The sequence below is a fragment of the Hylobates moloch genome, unplaced genomic scaffold (assembly GCF_009828535.3).
Source record: "Hylobates moloch isolate HMO894 unplaced genomic scaffold, HMol_V3 SCAFFOLD_7, whole genome shotgun sequence".
NCBI lineage: Eukaryota > Metazoa > Chordata > Mammalia > Primates > Hylobatidae > Hylobates > Hylobates moloch.
The window spans coordinates 50,282,736-50,302,433 of NW_026652282.1; the positions used below are offsets into that span (position 1 = coordinate 50,282,736).

Here is a 19,698-nt window from a genome sequence, read left to right on the forward strand (position 1 = left end):
GGGAGTCATGGGGAATTTCCTGAGCTCATGATGCAAAGGTCCATGTCAGAAGTGTGGGTTCCCGGGGACTCTCACTCCCTCACCATTTGGGTGGGCAGCGTCGCTTCTCCATGGGTTGCGCTGTTTCCCCAATGAAGTCTAAAGTGTCCACTTGGATGTTCTGGTCGAAGAGGTAGTGTCCACACTCGACTCTTCTCTCTCAGAGCAGCTGCACACTAGCTGCTTCTAGTCAGCCATCTTGGTTCCCTTCTAGGTATGTTTATTGACATGGGTGTATATTTTCATATGCATGTATAGTTGTGTTTATCTATGTGGGTTGTAGTGGGTTGACTGCTTTGCACATCTGTGTGAGAGGGCATACTGCCAGGACTTATCAAACAAATTATGATGGCTCTATTCATTCATCTATGAATTAAATAAACATTATTTGAGCACCTATTCTGTTCTAGCCTCTGGTGGTATAGAGAAGACTAAGACAGAATCCTTGCCTTAAGAAATTTCCATGCTTTTGGGGAGGGGAATATTTAATTACAGTGCAGTGTATTGAGTACGATGATAGGGTAAAACGATAGGGTAAAATACTTTGTGGTGTAGAAAATAAAAAGGAATTGAATCTAATCAGACTAGGATTCCAGTAGTCAGAAAAAGCTTCCTAAAAATTGATGTCTGAGTTAAATCTTGAGATTTGATTAGTTGTGTATGTTTCAGAGGGGCAGCAAGAGGGAGACTGAAAGTGGATACCAGATATAGGACTATTATACAGTATATATAGTTAAGGGCAGCGTCTTCAAGGTGTAGAGAATGTGCAAGCACCTCTGGGAGTAGACAGGTGATACACTGGAGTGAGGAAAATACTAGGACTTTAATAAATTCTATCCTTCAATTATATTTTTTTGTTCTACAATATACATTTTGCATGAATCTAGTAGCATATAATCTTAATATTTGTGTTAGCACAGTACAATATAGTGAGTAAGTAAATAAGTACAAATAAAAAGCGGTTGCAATTTGGAGACCACTGTTTTAGGAAATTGCAAGTAGTTTGATATAGTTGGAGCAAGGGTGTGTGTGTGTGTGTGTGTGTGAAAAAATGGCAGGAGGTAAATCCAAGTGTGTGTGTGTGTGTGTGTGTGTGTGTGTGTGTGTGAAGAAATGGCAGGAGGTAAATCCAAGGGAGCCAGCAATCATCATGCCTTCAATCACCATGACTCCATGCTAGAATCTATCTGCACATTAGAAAAATTTCTGCAAATAAAATCACAAAAGAGGGACAATATAGGTGAATTGTTAATTGACAGTTGAGAGAATACACTGAAGACAATAACACAAAGGTAAAATTTCATAGACTTGTCTGCATAAACATTTAAAATGTCTTTGTTTAAACATAACTTTTAATGATAGAAAATCAACATATAAGGCATATACTAACAAAATGAAATCCCTTTCTATATTAAAAACTCTTAAAATTAGCTTTAAAAAGATAAAACCTCCAACAATATGTAAAGTATTATGAATCAATAAAAATAGAAATCTTAAAAAGCTGTAGAAGCTCAAAACTCAATAGAAAAATGTATGGTAGACCTGAATAGGCAATATACAATAAAACAGATATAAATGGCCTATAAGCATATGAAAAACGTGTTCATTATTACTGTAAACCAAATAAGTATAAAAAAATGAAGACCACTTTTTTACCTATGAAATTGGTAAAGAGGATAATAAATAGTTTCATGAGGGTATGAAAGACAGGCCAGATACATACAATATGAATAGGAGCATAAATTACTTTACCAGAAAAAAATAAAACTGAATTTTAGTGAGTGATTTTGAAAGAGAGTAGATTGAAGTCAGCATAGTACCAATTGGGCAAGTACTACATAATAATAGCAGTGATAATAATAATAGTGGCAATGATAATGGAGAGTAGAGAACAGGTTGCAGACATAGTAAGGATGTAAGATCTATAGTGTTAACTGAGGATTAGGAAGAAGTCAAGGATAACTCCTGAGAATCCATCTTTGATTTTTAAACGGATGGTGATTTACATGAATGCTCCCTGACTTTATTAAAGAGATCGCATGCACACACACACATAGTTATCACATAGTATTTCAGTTTTGTTTTTTCCTTCTTGAGACAAAAGGTGATTTCTCCTGTCTCTTTTATTTATACTCAGAAAAATGGACAGTATCCATTTCTTTGCCCAGCGCAAATGAATATAAACCACTATGATGTGCTAGAAAGGAAATGTCAAAAGCTTTATACACATACTTTGGTACTGGCATAAAGGCAGACAATTACACCAATGAAACAGAATGCAGCACAGGTAAAAACTCTTGCATATACAGTCAAATGAAAAGTTATTTTTACACCATTTATTGCAGCATTATTCACAAAAGCCAATAGGTGAAAGCAACCCAAACTTCCCTCACCAAACGAATGGATAAATATAATTTGGAATATAAAAATAACAGAATAAGGTTGGGTGTGGTGGCTCATGCCTGTAATCCCAGCAGTTTATGAGGCCAGGGCAGGAGGATCACCTGAGGTCAGGAGCTCAAGACCAGCCTGGCCAACATGGCAAAACCCCGTCTCTACTACAAATACAAAAGTTAGCTGGGTGTGGTGGTGGGTGCTTATAATCCCAGCTACTTGGAAGGCTGAGGCAGGAGAATCGCTTGAACCCGGGAGGCAAAGGTTGCAGTGAGCCAAGATGGTGCCACTGCACTCCAGTGGCACTCCAGCCTGGGCGACAGAATGAGACATCATCTCATAACAAAACAAAACAACAACAACAAAACCCAGAATATTACTCAGCTTTTAAAAAGCAGGAAATGTAACATCTATTTTTTTTTTTTTTTTTCCTTGAGACGGAGTCTCGCTCTGTCGCCCAGGCTGGAGTGCAATGGCGCAATCTCGGCTCACTGCAAACTCCGCCTCCCGGGTTCACGCCATTCTCCTGCCTCAGCCTCTCCGAGTAGCTAGGACTACAGGCGCCCGCCACCACGCCCGGCTAATTTTTTGTATTTTTAGTAGAGACGGGGTTTCACCGTGGTCTCGATCTCCTGACATCGTGATCTGCCCACCTCGGCCTCCCAAAGTGCTGGGATTACAAGCGTGAGCCACCGCGCCCGGCCAACATCTATTTTAAAGATAAATCTTAATTGTCTTACGATAAGTGTAATAAGTCCATCACAAAAAGTATGAATCCACTTATACGAGTTATCTAAAGTAGTTACACTTTTAAAAAGAGAAAATAGAATGGCATTTGTAAAGGGCCAGTCAATGGGGAAAACAGGTAGTCGATTCACATATAGTATGTATTCATTTTGCAAGATAAAAATGTTCTGGTGATATGTTGCCAACAATGGCAATATACTTAACATGATCTAACTATTAATATAAAATTAAAATATTTAAGATTGTAAAAAAAAAATAGAAGCTTTACATCCATATGTGATTTAATCTTCATAACACCATATGGCAGCTGTTATTCTACTTTACAGATGAGAAAACACACGCAGGGACATTAAGTGATTTGTTCAAGGTCAAAAACATAATGAGTGCTGGATCTAGGATTTGGATTCAGATCTGTCTGGTCAGTGCCCAATCTGTGAGCATTCTTTGTACCTCAGGCTCACATATTGGTCATTTACAACTTAAATAAAGTAACAAAAGTTAGGCAAAGTAAATATTTTCATTTTGACAAAACCTTTCTCTGGTAAAGAAGGTTCACTCAGCTACAGGTTTTGCTCAGAACTGTAATGGAGCCTAGATTATGACAACCTACTTTATCAGATTTGTTTACTGGATCTGCTAGATATGCCTGTCATGATTAACCTGCTTTCTACCAGGTGCTTGAATTAGGCTAGAAGTGCTGCGATGACACTTTCAGTATCAACCTAAGTTCTGCAGGTGAAAAGACAGTGACCTGGATGACTTTGTCATTTCACCTACCCAAGATCTTAAATGCCAAGCTCGAATCCCTATCTTCAATGCTCATTATTTCATAATCACATACCTTCAACCTACAAACCTGTATTGACTTCACATCAAGCCCTGTGTTAGGCTCTGGCAATACAAAGAGGAATTAGAATGACCCTGTTCTTCGAGGAGTTTATATCTAGATGGGGCATAGACACCAAAACCTAACACATAACAGAGGGTTGTAAGTGCTATGATTTTGTTAATCTGTGGAGTGCAGGGTTACAAAAGAGTGGCATCACACCCAGTTGTAAGTTCAGGGAAGACTTACTGGAGGAGGTGGTACTTGTCCTGAACTAGATGAAGAGGTTGGGAAAGCAGATGCAAAGATTAGGAGGGAAGAGACACCTTTCGGATAGTTGTTTGTCAGGAGCTTAGCATGTGAGGGGTGGAAGGGGTTAGGGATGAAGCATAGAGTTTTTCAGACACCAGTCGTGAGAGTCGAATGCCAGACAAAGTAGATGGGTCTTGAATCTGTGGAAAATGGAGAATTATTGCGGAGTTATTGGCAGGGGAGTAATATTGTCAGATTTACATATTAGAAACAACACTCTATAAATAAAGGCAGGGTGATCGGCTAGATTATTTGTAGAAATTCATGTAAACGTCAGTGAGATCTGAGTCAGACTGAGTTGAGAGGAAAGGGCTGGATTCTCTCATGAGAATAAGAGAAATGGAAGAATCTGAGGTGATTCTAGATTTTTGGCATGGCTGACTGGGTGGATGAAAATTCCATTTGTAAACCTGTAGGGGCAGCAGTTTGGGGTAGAAAAGGATGAGTTTTGGACTTGTTGAGTTTGAACGATCTGAAAGACATTCACATGGAGATGTCAAAAATGCATTTCCAGTGTCCAGTTTAGGAGACAGATGGGCTGGAGATTTGTTGTTCATCAGTACTACCTGTTAGTGATCTTATAAGAATTAAATAATATGCATATGGAAAATATATATGCTTGCCATTTAGTTGTTTATTGAGCATACTGAATATTTGTATACAAAGGTATACTTACAACACTTTTTTCACAAGCACAACTGAAATAAACTATAACAACTACCACTTATACTATTTACCATAAATTGTGCTAAATGTTTTTACTTATTATCTAGTGTTTATGGTAACCCTTTGATATAGGAGTAGTTATTCCCATTTTTTTCTTATGAGTAAACTGACTAGGAGATATAGTGTAAGTTGGCCAGGGCTACACAGTAGCAGAACTGGGGAATTCCAAGGCCAGTGTTCTTTCTTTTTATTTCATTTTATTTTATTATTTTTATACTTTAAGTTTTAGGGTACATGTGCACAATGTGCAGGTTTGTTACATATGTATACATGGGCCATGTTGGTGTGCTGCACCCATTAACTCGTCATTTAGCATTAGGTATAGTGTTCTTTCTTATGACTCACTTTCTGTCTTGGGTTACAACAGCACTAACGACAGGTAGCATTGCACACAGGCAGCTGCTGGGAAGTCTCCGCCTCCATCTCTGGCTAGGAGCCCTGCAGGTGATAATAAACAAGCTCCTGTGGAATTGTGGGTAGACACTGGACTTGTAAACTAAAAGCTTCGTAAGTACCTCTTTGCTTAGCATTTTTCTCGTCCTTTCCCCAGGGTGCACATAACCCTCAAGCACTAGGACCTTGCGGAATCCAGGCTGCGATGGCACCTTCATTTACCGCCCGCATTCAGTTGTTCCTCTTGCAGGCGCTAGGCTTTCTCATAGGCTTAGTAGGCCGAGCAGCTTTAGTCTTAGGGGGCCCAAAATTTGCCTCAAAGACCCCTCGGCCGGTGACTGAACCATTGCTTCTGCTTTCGGGGATGCAGCTGGCCAAGCTGATCCGACAGAGAAAGGTGAGAGAGTGCAATTCAGAAGAGGCTGGAGGGACGGGTCTTTTAGCGGGATCCAGGGAGCGTAGTGGTGGCGGTGGTTGTGGTTTCCTTTCCATTCTCTACTAGGGCGACTTGACTTAGGAGAGGCATTTATTGGGGATGAAGGGAGACTTCTGGGTGTTGTAGTACGTTTATTTTTACCGAGGACATTTACTGTGGGCATGGGTTGGACTATTTTGGTACCCTCATAGTCCTTCCTATCCGTTTGTCCTATTTGTGCATAATTACTCTGTGTGGGGTAAAGCAGGGGTGAGGTTCAAACTGATTCTCAGCCATGGAAAGTCAGTCTCTCTCTTTCTCTCTCCCTCTCCCTTTCTCTCTCTCTATTCCTCCGTCTCTCACAGGCCCCAGATCAACCTGCTGCTTACCATTCAACCAATTCTTTTTAAAATTGATTTAAAATAAAAGTAGTACTTGGTCTAGGATAGTAAAAGCTGTGTCTACCATATATTTAGTGCATAGTATATGTGAAATACTCTGCCTGGGTACTTGAACATATTCTATTTCACGGATATAGTTATACAGGCAGTATTCATATTTTATGCATAAGGAAACTGAAGTAAAATGATTTGCACAAAAATTGTTGAAAGTTCTAAGTTAAAAAAATTAAGTAGCTCATTCGTTCTCTCTAGAGTTGTGCAGGCAGGATTATTCATCTCTGTCATATAAATGATTGGTTACCTGGAGATCTTGGGCTACAGTCTACTCCGCTTGTTTTCATCTCTCTGCTGTTTCATTTGTTTTTCCTCATTGCTTTATTTCCAGAATCTACAATACTACTTAACAAAGAATAGGCATGCAGCGAATACTTACTGAGTATCTCAGTATGTGTTCCAGAATGTATGAATTATTAATATTTGTATTGTACTCCTGGTTACCTTTCAAAGACATATCCTGTCTTCTTGCCGTAACCCTCCCCAGCCTCTACCCACTCATGCATGCTTTTCTACCAGTTAGGGAGGCAATGGGATGTATTCGGTTGGTGCAAAAGTAATTGTGATTTTGTAATTGAGATTTTGACATTACTTTTAATGGCAAAAATCACAGTTACTTTTGCACCAACCTAATAGTAGAAAGATGATATATTTCAAATTTTGGACTGTCTGTTTATGGCTCTGTGACCTTGTGCCACAGCAATTGCAGATAATACATATCAAGCACCTGGCACATAGGAGATTGTGTAACATAATGATTAGAAGGATGGACTCTAGAGTCAGACTCCCTGGGTTCAGAAATCCTAGATTTTCTACAATCTAGCTCTGTGATCTTAAAAACATTTCTTTTTTTTTTTTTTTTTTTTTTTTGAGACAGAGTCTCGCTCTCTTGCCCGGGCTGGAGTGCAGTGGCGCGATCTGCAAGCTCTGCCTCACAGATTCACGCCATTCTCCTGCCTCAGCCTCCTGAGTAGCTGGGACTACAGGCGCCCGCCACCACGCCCGGCTAATTTTTTGTATTTTTAGTAGAGACGGGGTTTCACCTGGTCTCGATCGACTGACCTCATGATCCGCCCGCCTCGGCCTCCCAAAGTGCTGGGATTACAGGCGTGAGCCACTGTGCCCAGCCTTAAAAACATTTCTTAACTTTTTGTGTCTCTGATATCCTTTAAGAAAAATGGATTTGATAGTAGAATCTACCTTTTAGAGTTATTGTCATGAATTAAATGAATTCATATATGTAAAACTTATAGAACATTGTCTGGCATACTAGTCCTATATAAATATTAACTATTACTATTATTACTATCATCAGGTTTTTGGTAACTAGCCATTTTTTATTCATGCTTGCCCATGAGACGAGATGATCTAGATATAGTTTATCTAGATTTATAAAAATGTTCTGAAGGGGAGAAGTGGAGTGGATACAAAGTTTTATTTATCCCTTAGTTTCTGCCTTTTTTAAACATGGAAATATTGTTACTGCAAAACAACTAAATTTCTTAAACACCTACCATGTGTCACTTGATAAGGCAAATATTTTACTTAGATTTTTGTAAATTGAATCTTCATAATGACATTTTGAGGTACGTATAATTATCCATCATCTTACAGAGAAGGAAAATAAAGTTAAGAGCTTTCTAATAGCTTGCCCAATACCACATAGCTGGAAAGTGGTAGAGCCAGGTGAATCTTACTAATTTTTGTTGGAAGAGTATGCTTCTTGATAACGAGCTCTGATTGAACAGTCAGTTTCCTGTGAGTCAGTGTCTACTGTCTTTTGTTTGCTTTTGTGTCCCTATGATTACTCTTCTATTATTCAGAATTCAGGCTACCACTATGTCATCTGAACCTCCACAGCCTCAGTTGATATCCAAGGTTGGGCCTTGCCAAAAATACATCAACTTATGGCCACCAACATACATAGCCTGGTCATCGTTTTTGCACATTTGGATATTTGATTTTGTTGATGATCCGAAAGTCAATGAGATTTTGAAACCATAAGTCCCACCCTTTATTCATCTCCTTTGTTAGGAGACAAGGGTAGAAAGAGGCTTCATTGCATGACCTTTTTTACTCTCAGATTTTTGAAACGTGTGCTCATGTTACCTATTTATAATAAATATAATCAATACTTTAGAAAATTAGAAAAAAGTGTTTTCAGTTTTTAGATAAGTAATAAAAAATATCACTAGTTCCTCCTTTAGTCTGTCCATACGGAGTAATATGGTGCAGCCATTAATAAGTATGAAGTTGATCTGAAGGAACAGATATGTAAATAGTTCTGAATTATGTTAAGTGGTAAAAATATAAGGTACTGAACAATGAATATAATATGATTCCTTTTGTGTGAAGAAGGGAGAGAGAGCTCAAGAGAGGGGAGAAGGGAATAAGGGAGTGAGGGAGGGAAAGAGAGAGAGAGTGAGAAGCTTTCACTTTTCATTTGTACTTTTCTGTAGTGAGTGGATTTTCTAATCATGTACCTAGTCTTCATTTCTCTTATGACAGCAAGGTTCATTTGGAATAAGCAAACACAAATATCCAGGCTCAGCTATGTGACTTTGGTTAAGTCACTTAACCTCAGTGAGCCTCAATGACTTCATCTGTAAAATGGGGATAACATTACATGTGTTGCTAGGAAGATTTAATGACATAATATATATAAAGTTCTTGGCATATAATAAGTATTTAGAAAATGGCAATTATGGTCGTGTTAACTTCTCCCTCTAATCCCTGCTTTTTTTTTTTTTTTTTTTTTTTTTTCTCGTCCTGCATGCTACAAACTCAATTAGGGTAGCAGTTGCAGTTGAAGATCTTTGGGGTTGTATACGTTGATGGAGTGACCAGGTGCTAGACATCAGCTTGACAATCCAGGCTCTTAATGCTAGAGCTGTGTATACACTAGACTATTGAGTTATGGTGGCTGAAATCTCTGTCTGTGCATGCATTTAACAAACATTTACTGAAAACCTACTAGATGCATAATTCTAAAGGACAAGTAGAGTTAACCCAAAAGAAAAAGTACATATAACTTTCTTTTATAATTTTATAAATCTCCCCTGTATCTATGGTTGTACCTTTTTTTCATTCTTAGTACCAACCATTTTTCTGCACACACTCTTTCTGCATCATGCTTGTTGCAGTTTATCCGTTTGATAGATATTTAAAAGTTCATCTTTTTATACTGGTTTTGTTGTTACGGTTCCTATTTTATTTCTGTTATTAAATTTTATCTTGATCTTGTTATTCTTTAAGAAATTCCTTTATTTTTCTATTATTTTAAGTTGAATACCTTATATGTTGTCTTACTTTTTATAAATAAAAGCATATTAGGACAATTTTAGCCATAGACAATAGATTAGATAAGAAATGATCCTCTTTTTGTGAATTTCCTGATAATTTGCCATTTTAGTTTTGTTTACCTCTTAGATCCATTGGTATATGGAAGAATGTTTTTGAAATAATTAAGCCTTTTAAATATCACTGTTTAATTTTGGGTTTCTAATATTTCTAGATTATGATAATTTGTCAAATTGACTTAGAAATTCTCTAAAACCATTTGGGATTTAAGATTTGCTTTGTGTGACATGACTATTTTGTGTTAATGATTGATGAATAAAGAGCATATTCTTGATGGAGTAAAAATTCTCCCTCACTATGCATTTGAGCATGTTGGTTGTATTATTAAATTCTTGGATATATCCTCACTTTTTACTCCTTGGTCTGTGAGTCTCTGAGAGAGCTATATTGTTTGCTACTGTACTTATACATCTGGTCAACTTCTCTTTGTATTTGTAGTATATGCTTCATGTATTTGCTTGCTTTATTAATACAGAAAAGTACACGACTGTTATAGCGTCCTCATATATCATACCATGTTAGGTTTTAGTTTTAAAATTTGCTTTCTCTGATATTAATGATACCACCTCAGCTTTCTTATTGTTTGTTTTCACCTAGTATATCTTTGCCTAACTCTTTGTTTTCAGTCTTTCATTGTCTTTTTGTTCCAGATGAATTTCATATAAACATTGTATAGCTGAGCTTTTTTTAAAACCAAATTTAATGTTTTTGCCCTCTGGCAGGGGAATTCAGTCCTTCACACTTATTATGTAATTGGTTTAATCCTTTTCACTTGATGTAATGCTTATAATTTATCACACTTGCTTTTTCTTTTCCTTTCCTTCTTTTTTCTGGCTTGATCTGATTTCTTTTTAATTATTTTTCTCTCCTCATTACTTGGGGGTTCTGTTTTGCTTTGCAGTTTTCTAATGTTTATTGTCTTATGTCTAAGAATTAACATTAAAACTACAATTGTATATAATTGTATATAATAATTAAATAATAATCCTGTGGCACCCACCCAGGATGTTTTACTCATCCCTGCTCACATGCTTAACTTAAGACGTTTGGTTTGGTGTTGGTAAATTTAGCAAACAAAAGTACAATATACTTAGCTAAATTTAAATTCAAGATAAATAACAAATAGATTTCAGTATAATCATCCCCATGCAATAATTGGGACATATTGATACTAAAAATTACTCTCTATTCATTTGAAATTCAAATTTAACTTGATTTCCCATATTTTATCTGGAAACCCTACCTTTATGCCCTTTTATGTCTCCACTCCCCAGAGACAGAGTTGATGTATACTGTTAAGTTTCAGGGTATTACTGAAACGATATCTATTTTTTAATTGATTATTTACTAGAACAAAATATTTGCTAGTTTAGTATATATACATAATATCTCTGAACTCCAATTTATATTTAATTTCAGCAGAGTTTATTCCTTTTATCCCTCCTCATTGTTTGGAACTTTCTTATACTGGTATATTCCTGACTTCTTATCTTCAAAGTAGACATCTTGCACCTACCTCCTTAGCCTCATATTTTGCTTCACGGGGGACTACACTGGGTAATTCACTGAAATTATCTCAAAAAATGATTAATGTACACAGGAGTCTTTCAGGAAATACTTGTTGAATGAATTGTTTAGTGAATAAATGGCTGCTAACTAAAATATTGTATTTTGCAGGTGAAGTGTATAGATGTTGTTCAGGCTTACATCAACAGAATCAAGGATGTGAACCCAATGATCAATGGAATTGTCAAGTACAGGTGAGCATTTCCGCTCTCTCAAGGAGTGATTTATGGTGGTTTTTGTTCTACATCTGTGGTCATGCCACCTTAGCATATTTCCTAGATTCTTCTTTCTCTGTGTCCTTCCCTTGTTCTCACTGGAAACTTCTCTGACTTCTAATTTCAGTATTTTGTCCTTTGTTGAGTGTTTATGATTATTTGTCTGCATCCTCCTCCTATTAACTGCAAGATCCTTGATGGCAAGGACTAAATTTTGTTGTTTTTGCATATCCAACATCCAGAACAAGGTCTACAGTTTGGTAGGCATCATTTAACGTTTACTGAATAGATTAATATTTGGTAGTGACTCTAATAGGAGAACCCCCCCCCACATATGCACACTTTTTCCAATGTGTATTTAGCGTAGTAGATAGTGTTTTATATAGGTATCATATATGTTACTCCTGTGTCTCTATTGCCAAGTAAACACTTCTCAGCAGCTCTGAGGTATTAGAGGGCCAAAAACTTGGATTATTCTCTTTGTAATATTCTGTTTAATGGGTAGCACAGTTCTTCTTAGCAACCATGACATAGGGTGCCATTGTGTAGATCTCAGCCATTCATGTACCATCTTTAGGATTTTTGTTTTGTTTGCACGTCAGCTCTGTTGTTGTTAATATACTTATTAAAATTGAGTCATTTATTCTAACTTAATCATTTTAAAATGAAACTTTGTATCACTATGCATATTATAAACCTATCCTTTAACATGGATGGTTAATGTAAATCAAATGAAAACTAGCCAATATCATGAAATTATAGACATTTAAAATATTTTAATGAAAGTACTGCATCAAATGGATTTGTATCATAATAGATACTTTATACATGTTTTCTCATTTGATCATCTCAACAGCATTTCAAAAAAAGTATGTGACAAAGCCATGATTCAAGAATATGGATATGTGACACCAAGCTTACATAACAGAACTATGGGGTGGTTCTATGTTTCAGGGGGTCCTGACTTGTCTCTCTCTTCTATGAACCAACTTTTACCTGAAATGTAATTTGGGGGTACTTTTTGGGCAGAGTGTATCTTTAAACATTTGAGAGAGATTCTATTATTTAAATTTTCTGTTGCCTTTTGAAAAGGAGTTTCGAAGAAGGGGGTCAGTTGTTGCAGAGTTCGTTTTTGTGCATGAGGACATAGATAAAGATCTGAGAGAAAATCACATTTTTGACCTTGTTGAAAATAATGAGTTTGGGCTAGTACTAGGAGACTGGAGAGGGTGCTTGTGGGTAAATGGGGGGAGCATGGCAGGGCAGTGACCATCAGGGGATTGGAGATTTGAAGAAAGAGAAAACAGTACTGCTTCTAAGACAGAGACCTTAGGTAAAATAAAAAGGTGTTCAGAAATAATTTTATGAAGTTCATGCATGCTATGTGTGACATCTGTGCTTTTTTCCTCCCTCCTGTAAAGGGCCCCGAAACGGGCTTACTGTCCTGATAACAGTGTTTTTATTTTACTAGAAATTTAAAACACTGGCATTAAGATGAAAAATATGTGTAAAGCACCTAGTATAGAACCTTACATCAATCCCTCAGTGTTAGCTCTTTTATTGTTATGGTTGTTACTACAACATGAGCTCAATAAATGGAGCTGTCCTTATGATTACACACAGTTCTATTGCATTGTTATCCCTGTTTGCTTGGCACTGCAAGGCAGTTCAGTGATTAAAATCACACAGCTACGAAATAGTAGGAAGATATGTGAACTTAATTATGCTGGCTTCTAGCCTTGTCTTTCTTTGGCTTTGTGTTTGTGATTGACTGATGAGAAAATATTCACTGCTTTTTTACCTTCTTCCCAAACCTGTTCTTCCATCCAGTCACACAAGCAAGATACCTAGGTGTACCCTTAGACTCTACCTTCTTCCTTCCTTTCCCAAATCTATCTTCTAACTCTAATAGTCAACAAGTTTACTGGCTCTTCTTCTTTATTTATCATCCTGTCAAACTTGTTTTCCTTCATGTCCTATTCTAATCGTACAGAACTACTCTATTTCTCCTGATCCATTTATGCTCTCTATCATCTGCATAACTTTGCACGTGTTATTACTTTTGCCTGGAACACTTTCCCTTTGCCCACCTCTCCTTTATTTGGCTTAGTTATTTTTTTAGGACTCAATCCAGTTCTCAATTTTACATTATCTAATCATCTACGTCTCTGTGAGATTTCTACTCTGAGCTCCCAGAGCACATTGTGCTCATGTCACTTTTGTATCATGAAGGGCCCAGAAACCACACTATTTTTAACAAAGAATTTAATATAGGGAATTGGTAGAATAGATGTTTAAGGACTGAAAAAACAAACAAAAAATGTAACACTGAAGTAACACCAAGATGATAACCGCAGGAAACAGTAAACTGAGGGAACACCCTAGGTATGAGGGAAAAAAGGGAAGAAATTGGGATTATCAGAATCTAGGAGCTCAAAGGAAATGCCTGCAGAGCTGGGACCAAGACATCTGTGAAGAGGGTGTTGCCTGGCTGCTGCTTCTACCTCAGAAACTTTGAAAAGGGACCTCATATTCAGAGCTGTGGTTCAGAATTCTGAGAAGCAGCTGCCAGCTGACTGGTGCCAGTATTTCTGAGGGGGTGTGATGAGACTGGTTCTAGAGTGTGGGAAGAAATAGGAAACTGGAATCAACTACTGTTGCCTAATTGAAAGGCTATTGTTGAAACAATGATGTCAGGAACAGCAAGCAAACTGGAAGAAACAAACCCCTTCACCTCTTTTCTTTCCTCCTAGTCTTTCTCTACAAGCCATATTTGAAGGATCCAAGAGGGCACAAATTATCAAAGGAAAGTTTAGTTTTCTGAGTCCCATCAGAAAGTGGCATATAGAGGGGGTGCAGCCAAGATGGTCAAATAGGAACAGCTCCAGTCTACAGCTTCCAGCGTGAGTGATGCAGAAGATGGGTGATTTCTGCATTTCCAACTGAGGTACCGGGTTCATCTCACTGGGGAGTGTCGGACAGTGGGTGCAGGACAGTGGGTGCAGTGCACCGTGCATGAGCCGCAGCAGGGTGAGGCATCACCTCACCCGGGAAGCACAAGGGGCAAGGGAATTCCCTTTCCTAGTCAAAGAAAGGGGTGGGGGAGGGATAGCATTAGGAGATATACCTAATGCTAAATGATGAGTTAATGGGTGCAGCACACAAACATGGCACATGTATACATATGTAACAAACCTGCACGTTGTGCACATATATCCTAAAACTTAAAGTATAGTAATAATAATAAAAAAAGAAATATCTTCACATAAAATCTATTAAAAAAAAAAAGAAAGTGGCATATAGAATACTTGTTTCAGGGCTGAGAGATTATAGTATAAAAACTGGTTCAACATTGCATAGTCATTGTGGTCTTGATTGTCTCACCCACCAGACTGTGAGTTCCTCAGTGGCATGGACCATATCTTTTTCATCTTATTGTCTTCAGTGTCTAGAACATGATCAAATATTTAGCATTTCTTCAGTAAGTAACGAATTAATATACCTGTGTTTAGACAATGTTTGTTTTGGAGCTCCTGAATGCAGTTTCATCTTATGCTCTGCAACCTGTTGGCTTCCTATGTCTTCCTGGATTATGATTTATTGTTCACTGTTTTTCTTGCTTGCCTGGAAAAGTACGAATTTGTTACTAGTTTCAGACTTTGCTCCCTGGAGCATCTATTGTCATGCATTTCATCCAATAAGTATATTCTTCCCAATCTTTGAATGACATAGAAAATGGCCAACGCAAACTTTCTGGGAGCCCTAGAGTCCAGAGATGTCAAGACTCAAAATACACACTTACAGAATCACACAGACCTGGGACAAAATTCTTCCTCTGTTAGTTATTGTATGAACTTAGGCATGTTTTTGAATCTCTCTGGATCTTTGTTTTATTCTTTCTAAAGGGGAAAATAATATGGACCCTCAAAATTTATAGTTTTATGGATTTAAATGCTTGAAAACACTTTCATTCATTTATCCCACAAATGGTTATTGAATGCTTACTATACGCCTGGTAGCATGCTAGGTGTTGAAGATGTAAAGATAAACTCAACAGTCCCTGACTTCTTTCAGCTCCCAGTCTGGTGGTTGAAGCATGTGAATAACCGTTATTTACAGCACAGTGGAATTAGTGCTCTGATAGGGGAAGAAAAGAGTACTGTGGGAGCATAGAGAAGGTTACTGATCCAAGACTGGAGAGGTGTCAGAAAAGGCTTCCTGGAGAAAGTGATATAATGTGTTGCTTTCCACTAAAAAGCTATCTAAGGGGTAGAATCCTCCTTGGATTTCGCTCCCCTGCCACTGGCTGTACTCGAATCACTGAGCAAGTGCAGGATTTCAAGATGTATAGATTTTTTAAAAACCCTCTCAGACCTCAATAAATCTTTCACTTAACCCACATTGGCCAGCCTATGTATCATCTGGTGTCACAGCCACCCTTAGGCCTCATCCTGTTGTCCAAGGGTAAGGATTTTTGGCTGAGGTGCCTTGTTTCAGCTTGGCTGAAACTATGGGGATTTGCTTGGTCTCAGGAGTCTAGTGCTGCCCTGTGGCACTGAGACCACGTGTAAGGGTATCCAATTTCCTTTATGCCTTTATCAACCTTCCCTTGGAAGTTCTCTGCTTGTGCTGATTGTATGTGGCTGAAGTTTGGGCAATGCTAATGAAGGGGATTTTGAGACCTTAGGAAAGTGTACATAGTTAAGGCACTACCTTTTCTCCATCCTTGGAAAGAACAGGACTGGGGAGCCTGACTGCCCTGCCCCACCTGGTTGGGAAACTCCTGGGAGACAGGTGCGGCGGAACCCTGTCTTGCATCAACAAATATTGTGCCAGTAAATGGTGCTGATAACATCAGTATTGGTAGGACTTGTTGAAGAAATAGCTGCTGCAGTTCTTCTCATTGTTTTTCTGATATAGAGACTTGTAACCCACTTCCTAAATTTCATGTTGCCACTTCCCTAAGCTCTGTGGTTTGGGTGACATGGCTTTGGCTTAATCTTCTGTAATCCTAATCCTTTGATTTTCCTGACAAGAATTTTGTTGACTGTCAGTAGAACCTGATGATATTAGTAATGATGATAGTGATAGCCACGATTTACTGAATGGCTCTTCTGTGCTAAGTACTGTGTTTATGCATTATCACATTTAAATAACAAAGCTTGTAGATTTGATTGTTACCACCATTTTATAGCTGGAGAAACAGTTTAGGAAGTTGTCACTTGCAAGGTTATATAACCACCTCAGATCAGTCTTTCTCCAAAGCCTGGGATTTGACTATTGGGCTACACTGCTTTTTGTATAGCCAGGTTCTTTGTGTTTGTAAGAGGCCAGATTGCAACATTCTCAGATTAATATTTTGCCGTGCCTAATTCACTACCAAAATTGTCTCTTTTTTTTTTAACATAAGTAAGCTTCTAAAAAATGTAGTCAATACTTATTTTTCTGAATCCTTACCTCTAACTTACACCTACCTACACTCACTGAAATCTAGCTTCTGTTCCTACCACTCAATTAAAAATAACCTGCTGGCTGGGCGCGGTGGCTCACACCTATAATCCCAGCACTTTGGGAGGCTGAGGCGGGCAGATTACCTGAGGTCAGGAGTTTGAGACCAGCCTGGCCAATATGGTGAAACCCCGTCTCTACTAAAAATACAAAAATTAGCTGGGTGTGGTGGCACATGCCTGTAATCCCAGCTACTCAGGAGGCCAAGGCAGGAGAATTACTTGAGCCCAGGAGGTGGAGGTTGCAGTGAGCCGAGATCATGCCATTGCACTCCAGCCTGGCCGACAGAGAGAGACTCTGTCTCAAAAACAAAACAAAACAAAAAACAAAACAAAACAAACAAACAAAATAGCCTGCTAACTCTATCAGTTTGGGTTGTTTCCACTGCAAATAACAGAAAACCCAATTCAAAATGACTGAAAGCAATTGGGAAAATATACTATCCCACAAACCAGTAAGTCTTTTGGTAGGTTAGCTCTAGAATTGATTGACTCAGCAGCTGAAAAATGTCATCATCAACCTGTTTTCAGTCTTTTGCCTTGGACATCCTAGTTTGTCAGCCTTATTAGACTAGATCTTCTCATTGTCATAAGATGGCTGCTATGCCTTATGTCTCAAGAGCCAAAATTGTGACCAGATACCACTGATAAACCAATTTTTGGCAAGGTGAATAACATCACTGTGATTGCACTAAACGAATAAGAAATCACACACTTAAGGTTAGAGATTGGGCCTATTTCCTGTAAGGCATATGGCAGTACAATAAAGAGAGTTGCCTGAAAAATTGAAGTTACATTTATAAAGGGAAAAAGTGGATTTTGGATAGGCAGCCAACAATGTCTGCAACTGTTGACAATGTGACTTTGGATGAGTCCTTAACCTCGCTTTACCTCAGTTTCCTCATAACCATAATGAAGCAGTTGTTATGTACCTAATGGGATTATTGTGAGGATGGAACAACTTAGTGAATTTAAAACACAATAACTGGCACATAAAATAGACTCGGTATATTGTACATGTTGGTCTTATTATCAAAATGATAATTGTCCTGTTCTTGAAGTCATTGCTACCTTTGGCTTCTAGACAGTGCTCTTCTATTATTTTATTATTTAACTCTTACATATCTAAATACATTTTATTCTTCCTTAAGGTATGATTCTGTAATTTTGTATGTGTGTATATGTGTATAATAGTTCATGTAGTTATAAATATACTTAGCCTTGGTCTTCTATGACTTCAAATATCATTTGAACCCTGATAACTCCTGGAACTTTGTCTGCAGCCCAGACCTTTGCTCTCAGCTCAATTCCCATATATGTATATCTACCTACTTGACACCTCTACCAGGAAGTCACATGGGCACCAAAAGTCAAAATAATTAAAATCAAACTCATGAAATGAAAATTTCAGTGAATGTCATTACCGTCTACCATAAGCCAGAAAAACTGGAAAAAAAATTTCTTCATCCCCCACATTCTAACCTTCTAATATTTTATATGAGTTCTATCTTCTAAATATCTCTCTCAAGATCTCATTTCTAAATAACTCTACTTTTCTCTATCTCAACTGCTGTCACTTTAGTCCCAATCACCATCATCTTTGCCTACTGCGGTAATCTTTATATTTCTAGTTTTGCTCTCCCTTCCCCATACTTTTTATTTTGCAAAAGCCAAAGGATATCTGTAAATCACTAAAGAGATTATACCCCTTTCCTGCTTTAAACATTTCAATATCCAGACTCCCTAGAACGCCATGTAAGGGCCCTTTGTAATCTGGCATACTTTAGTTTTTCAGCTTTATCTTGTGCCCTTCTCCCACAAATAACTTCCTTTTTACTCCACTTTGGTATTTTTGCTATTCATCTGAAGGGTCCCTTCTAGTTCAATCCAGCTTTTCGAGTTATTTTCACCTCCTAATCACAGACTTTCTCCTTCAGCTACTACCCCATCTGATATCTATCTCTGTGAGTACTCTTTTCCTCAGACTGCTTGCAGACTGGGACACTGTGCCTCAAGGTTTTCTTCTCTAACGTTTCCTAAACACAAGGCTACAGGCCCTTTTGCCTTGGATGAGGCTCACATCCAGAGAAGCTTTCAGTAACTAGCAATCTTAGGCATGTGGATGCTTTACTGAAGTTCCAAGTTTGTGCCTATTGGAAATATTGGTCTTAGGTACCCAATTCCTTCTGAATTGGCAACTGAAAGCTTTTTTATTTCCAGAAAGTGGGTAACTTCAACTTCACACCCTTCTGCTTCTTTTTGTGCAACCAAAGTGTGAGTGATGGGATATAAGCAAAGCAAAAAGTGTCCTTTTCCCCAAGTAGACAGTATGTATCTGCAAGGCCCCAAGAATGTGTAACACTTAGAGTGCTGGCCTTTGCTCTACAAATGGTAATGATGCTACCTTGTAACTAGCTATAGACACACAGAAATGTCTATAGTTTCTAAATGGCTATGCTTACAATGGTTCTTTTCATTGCAATAGAATTGTACTTTTACTGGCTTATGGGTGTGAAAAGGTAGTGGTGTGGCCAATAATCATACAGATCCTCACAATTTTACAAATTATGAGACATTTGAACAACTAGACCCTGGGAAGTTCAGGGACTGATGTAGCTCTGCAATCTAAAAAGTAGGAGATTTGTGAGCCTTCATTTTAAAGCCCTGCCATTAATGTGTTCTAACCAACCCCAGTCCTTCTTTCTTCTAGTTGAACCTCTAGGGAAAGAGATAATTGTATTTG

General features: G+C 38.0%; 1 protein-coding gene across 1 annotated transcript in view; it reads left to right on the forward strand.

Annotated features, from left to right (window-relative positions):
- Positions 1-5,565: 5,565 nt before the first annotated feature.
- The window catches only part of FAAH2 (fatty acid amide hydrolase 2), a 215,236-nt gene continuing 201,103 nt past the window's right edge, over positions 5,566-19,698 (forward strand). Inside the window, exons 1-2 of the mRNA XM_058441321.1 lie at positions 5,566-5,834; positions 11,345-11,427. Of these exons, the coding sequence (XP_058297304.1) occupies positions 5,643-5,834; positions 11,345-11,427 (275 nt within the window). The 5' untranslated portion in view covers positions 5,566-5,642. The remainder of the gene's footprint in view (positions 5,835-11,344; positions 11,428-19,698) is intronic.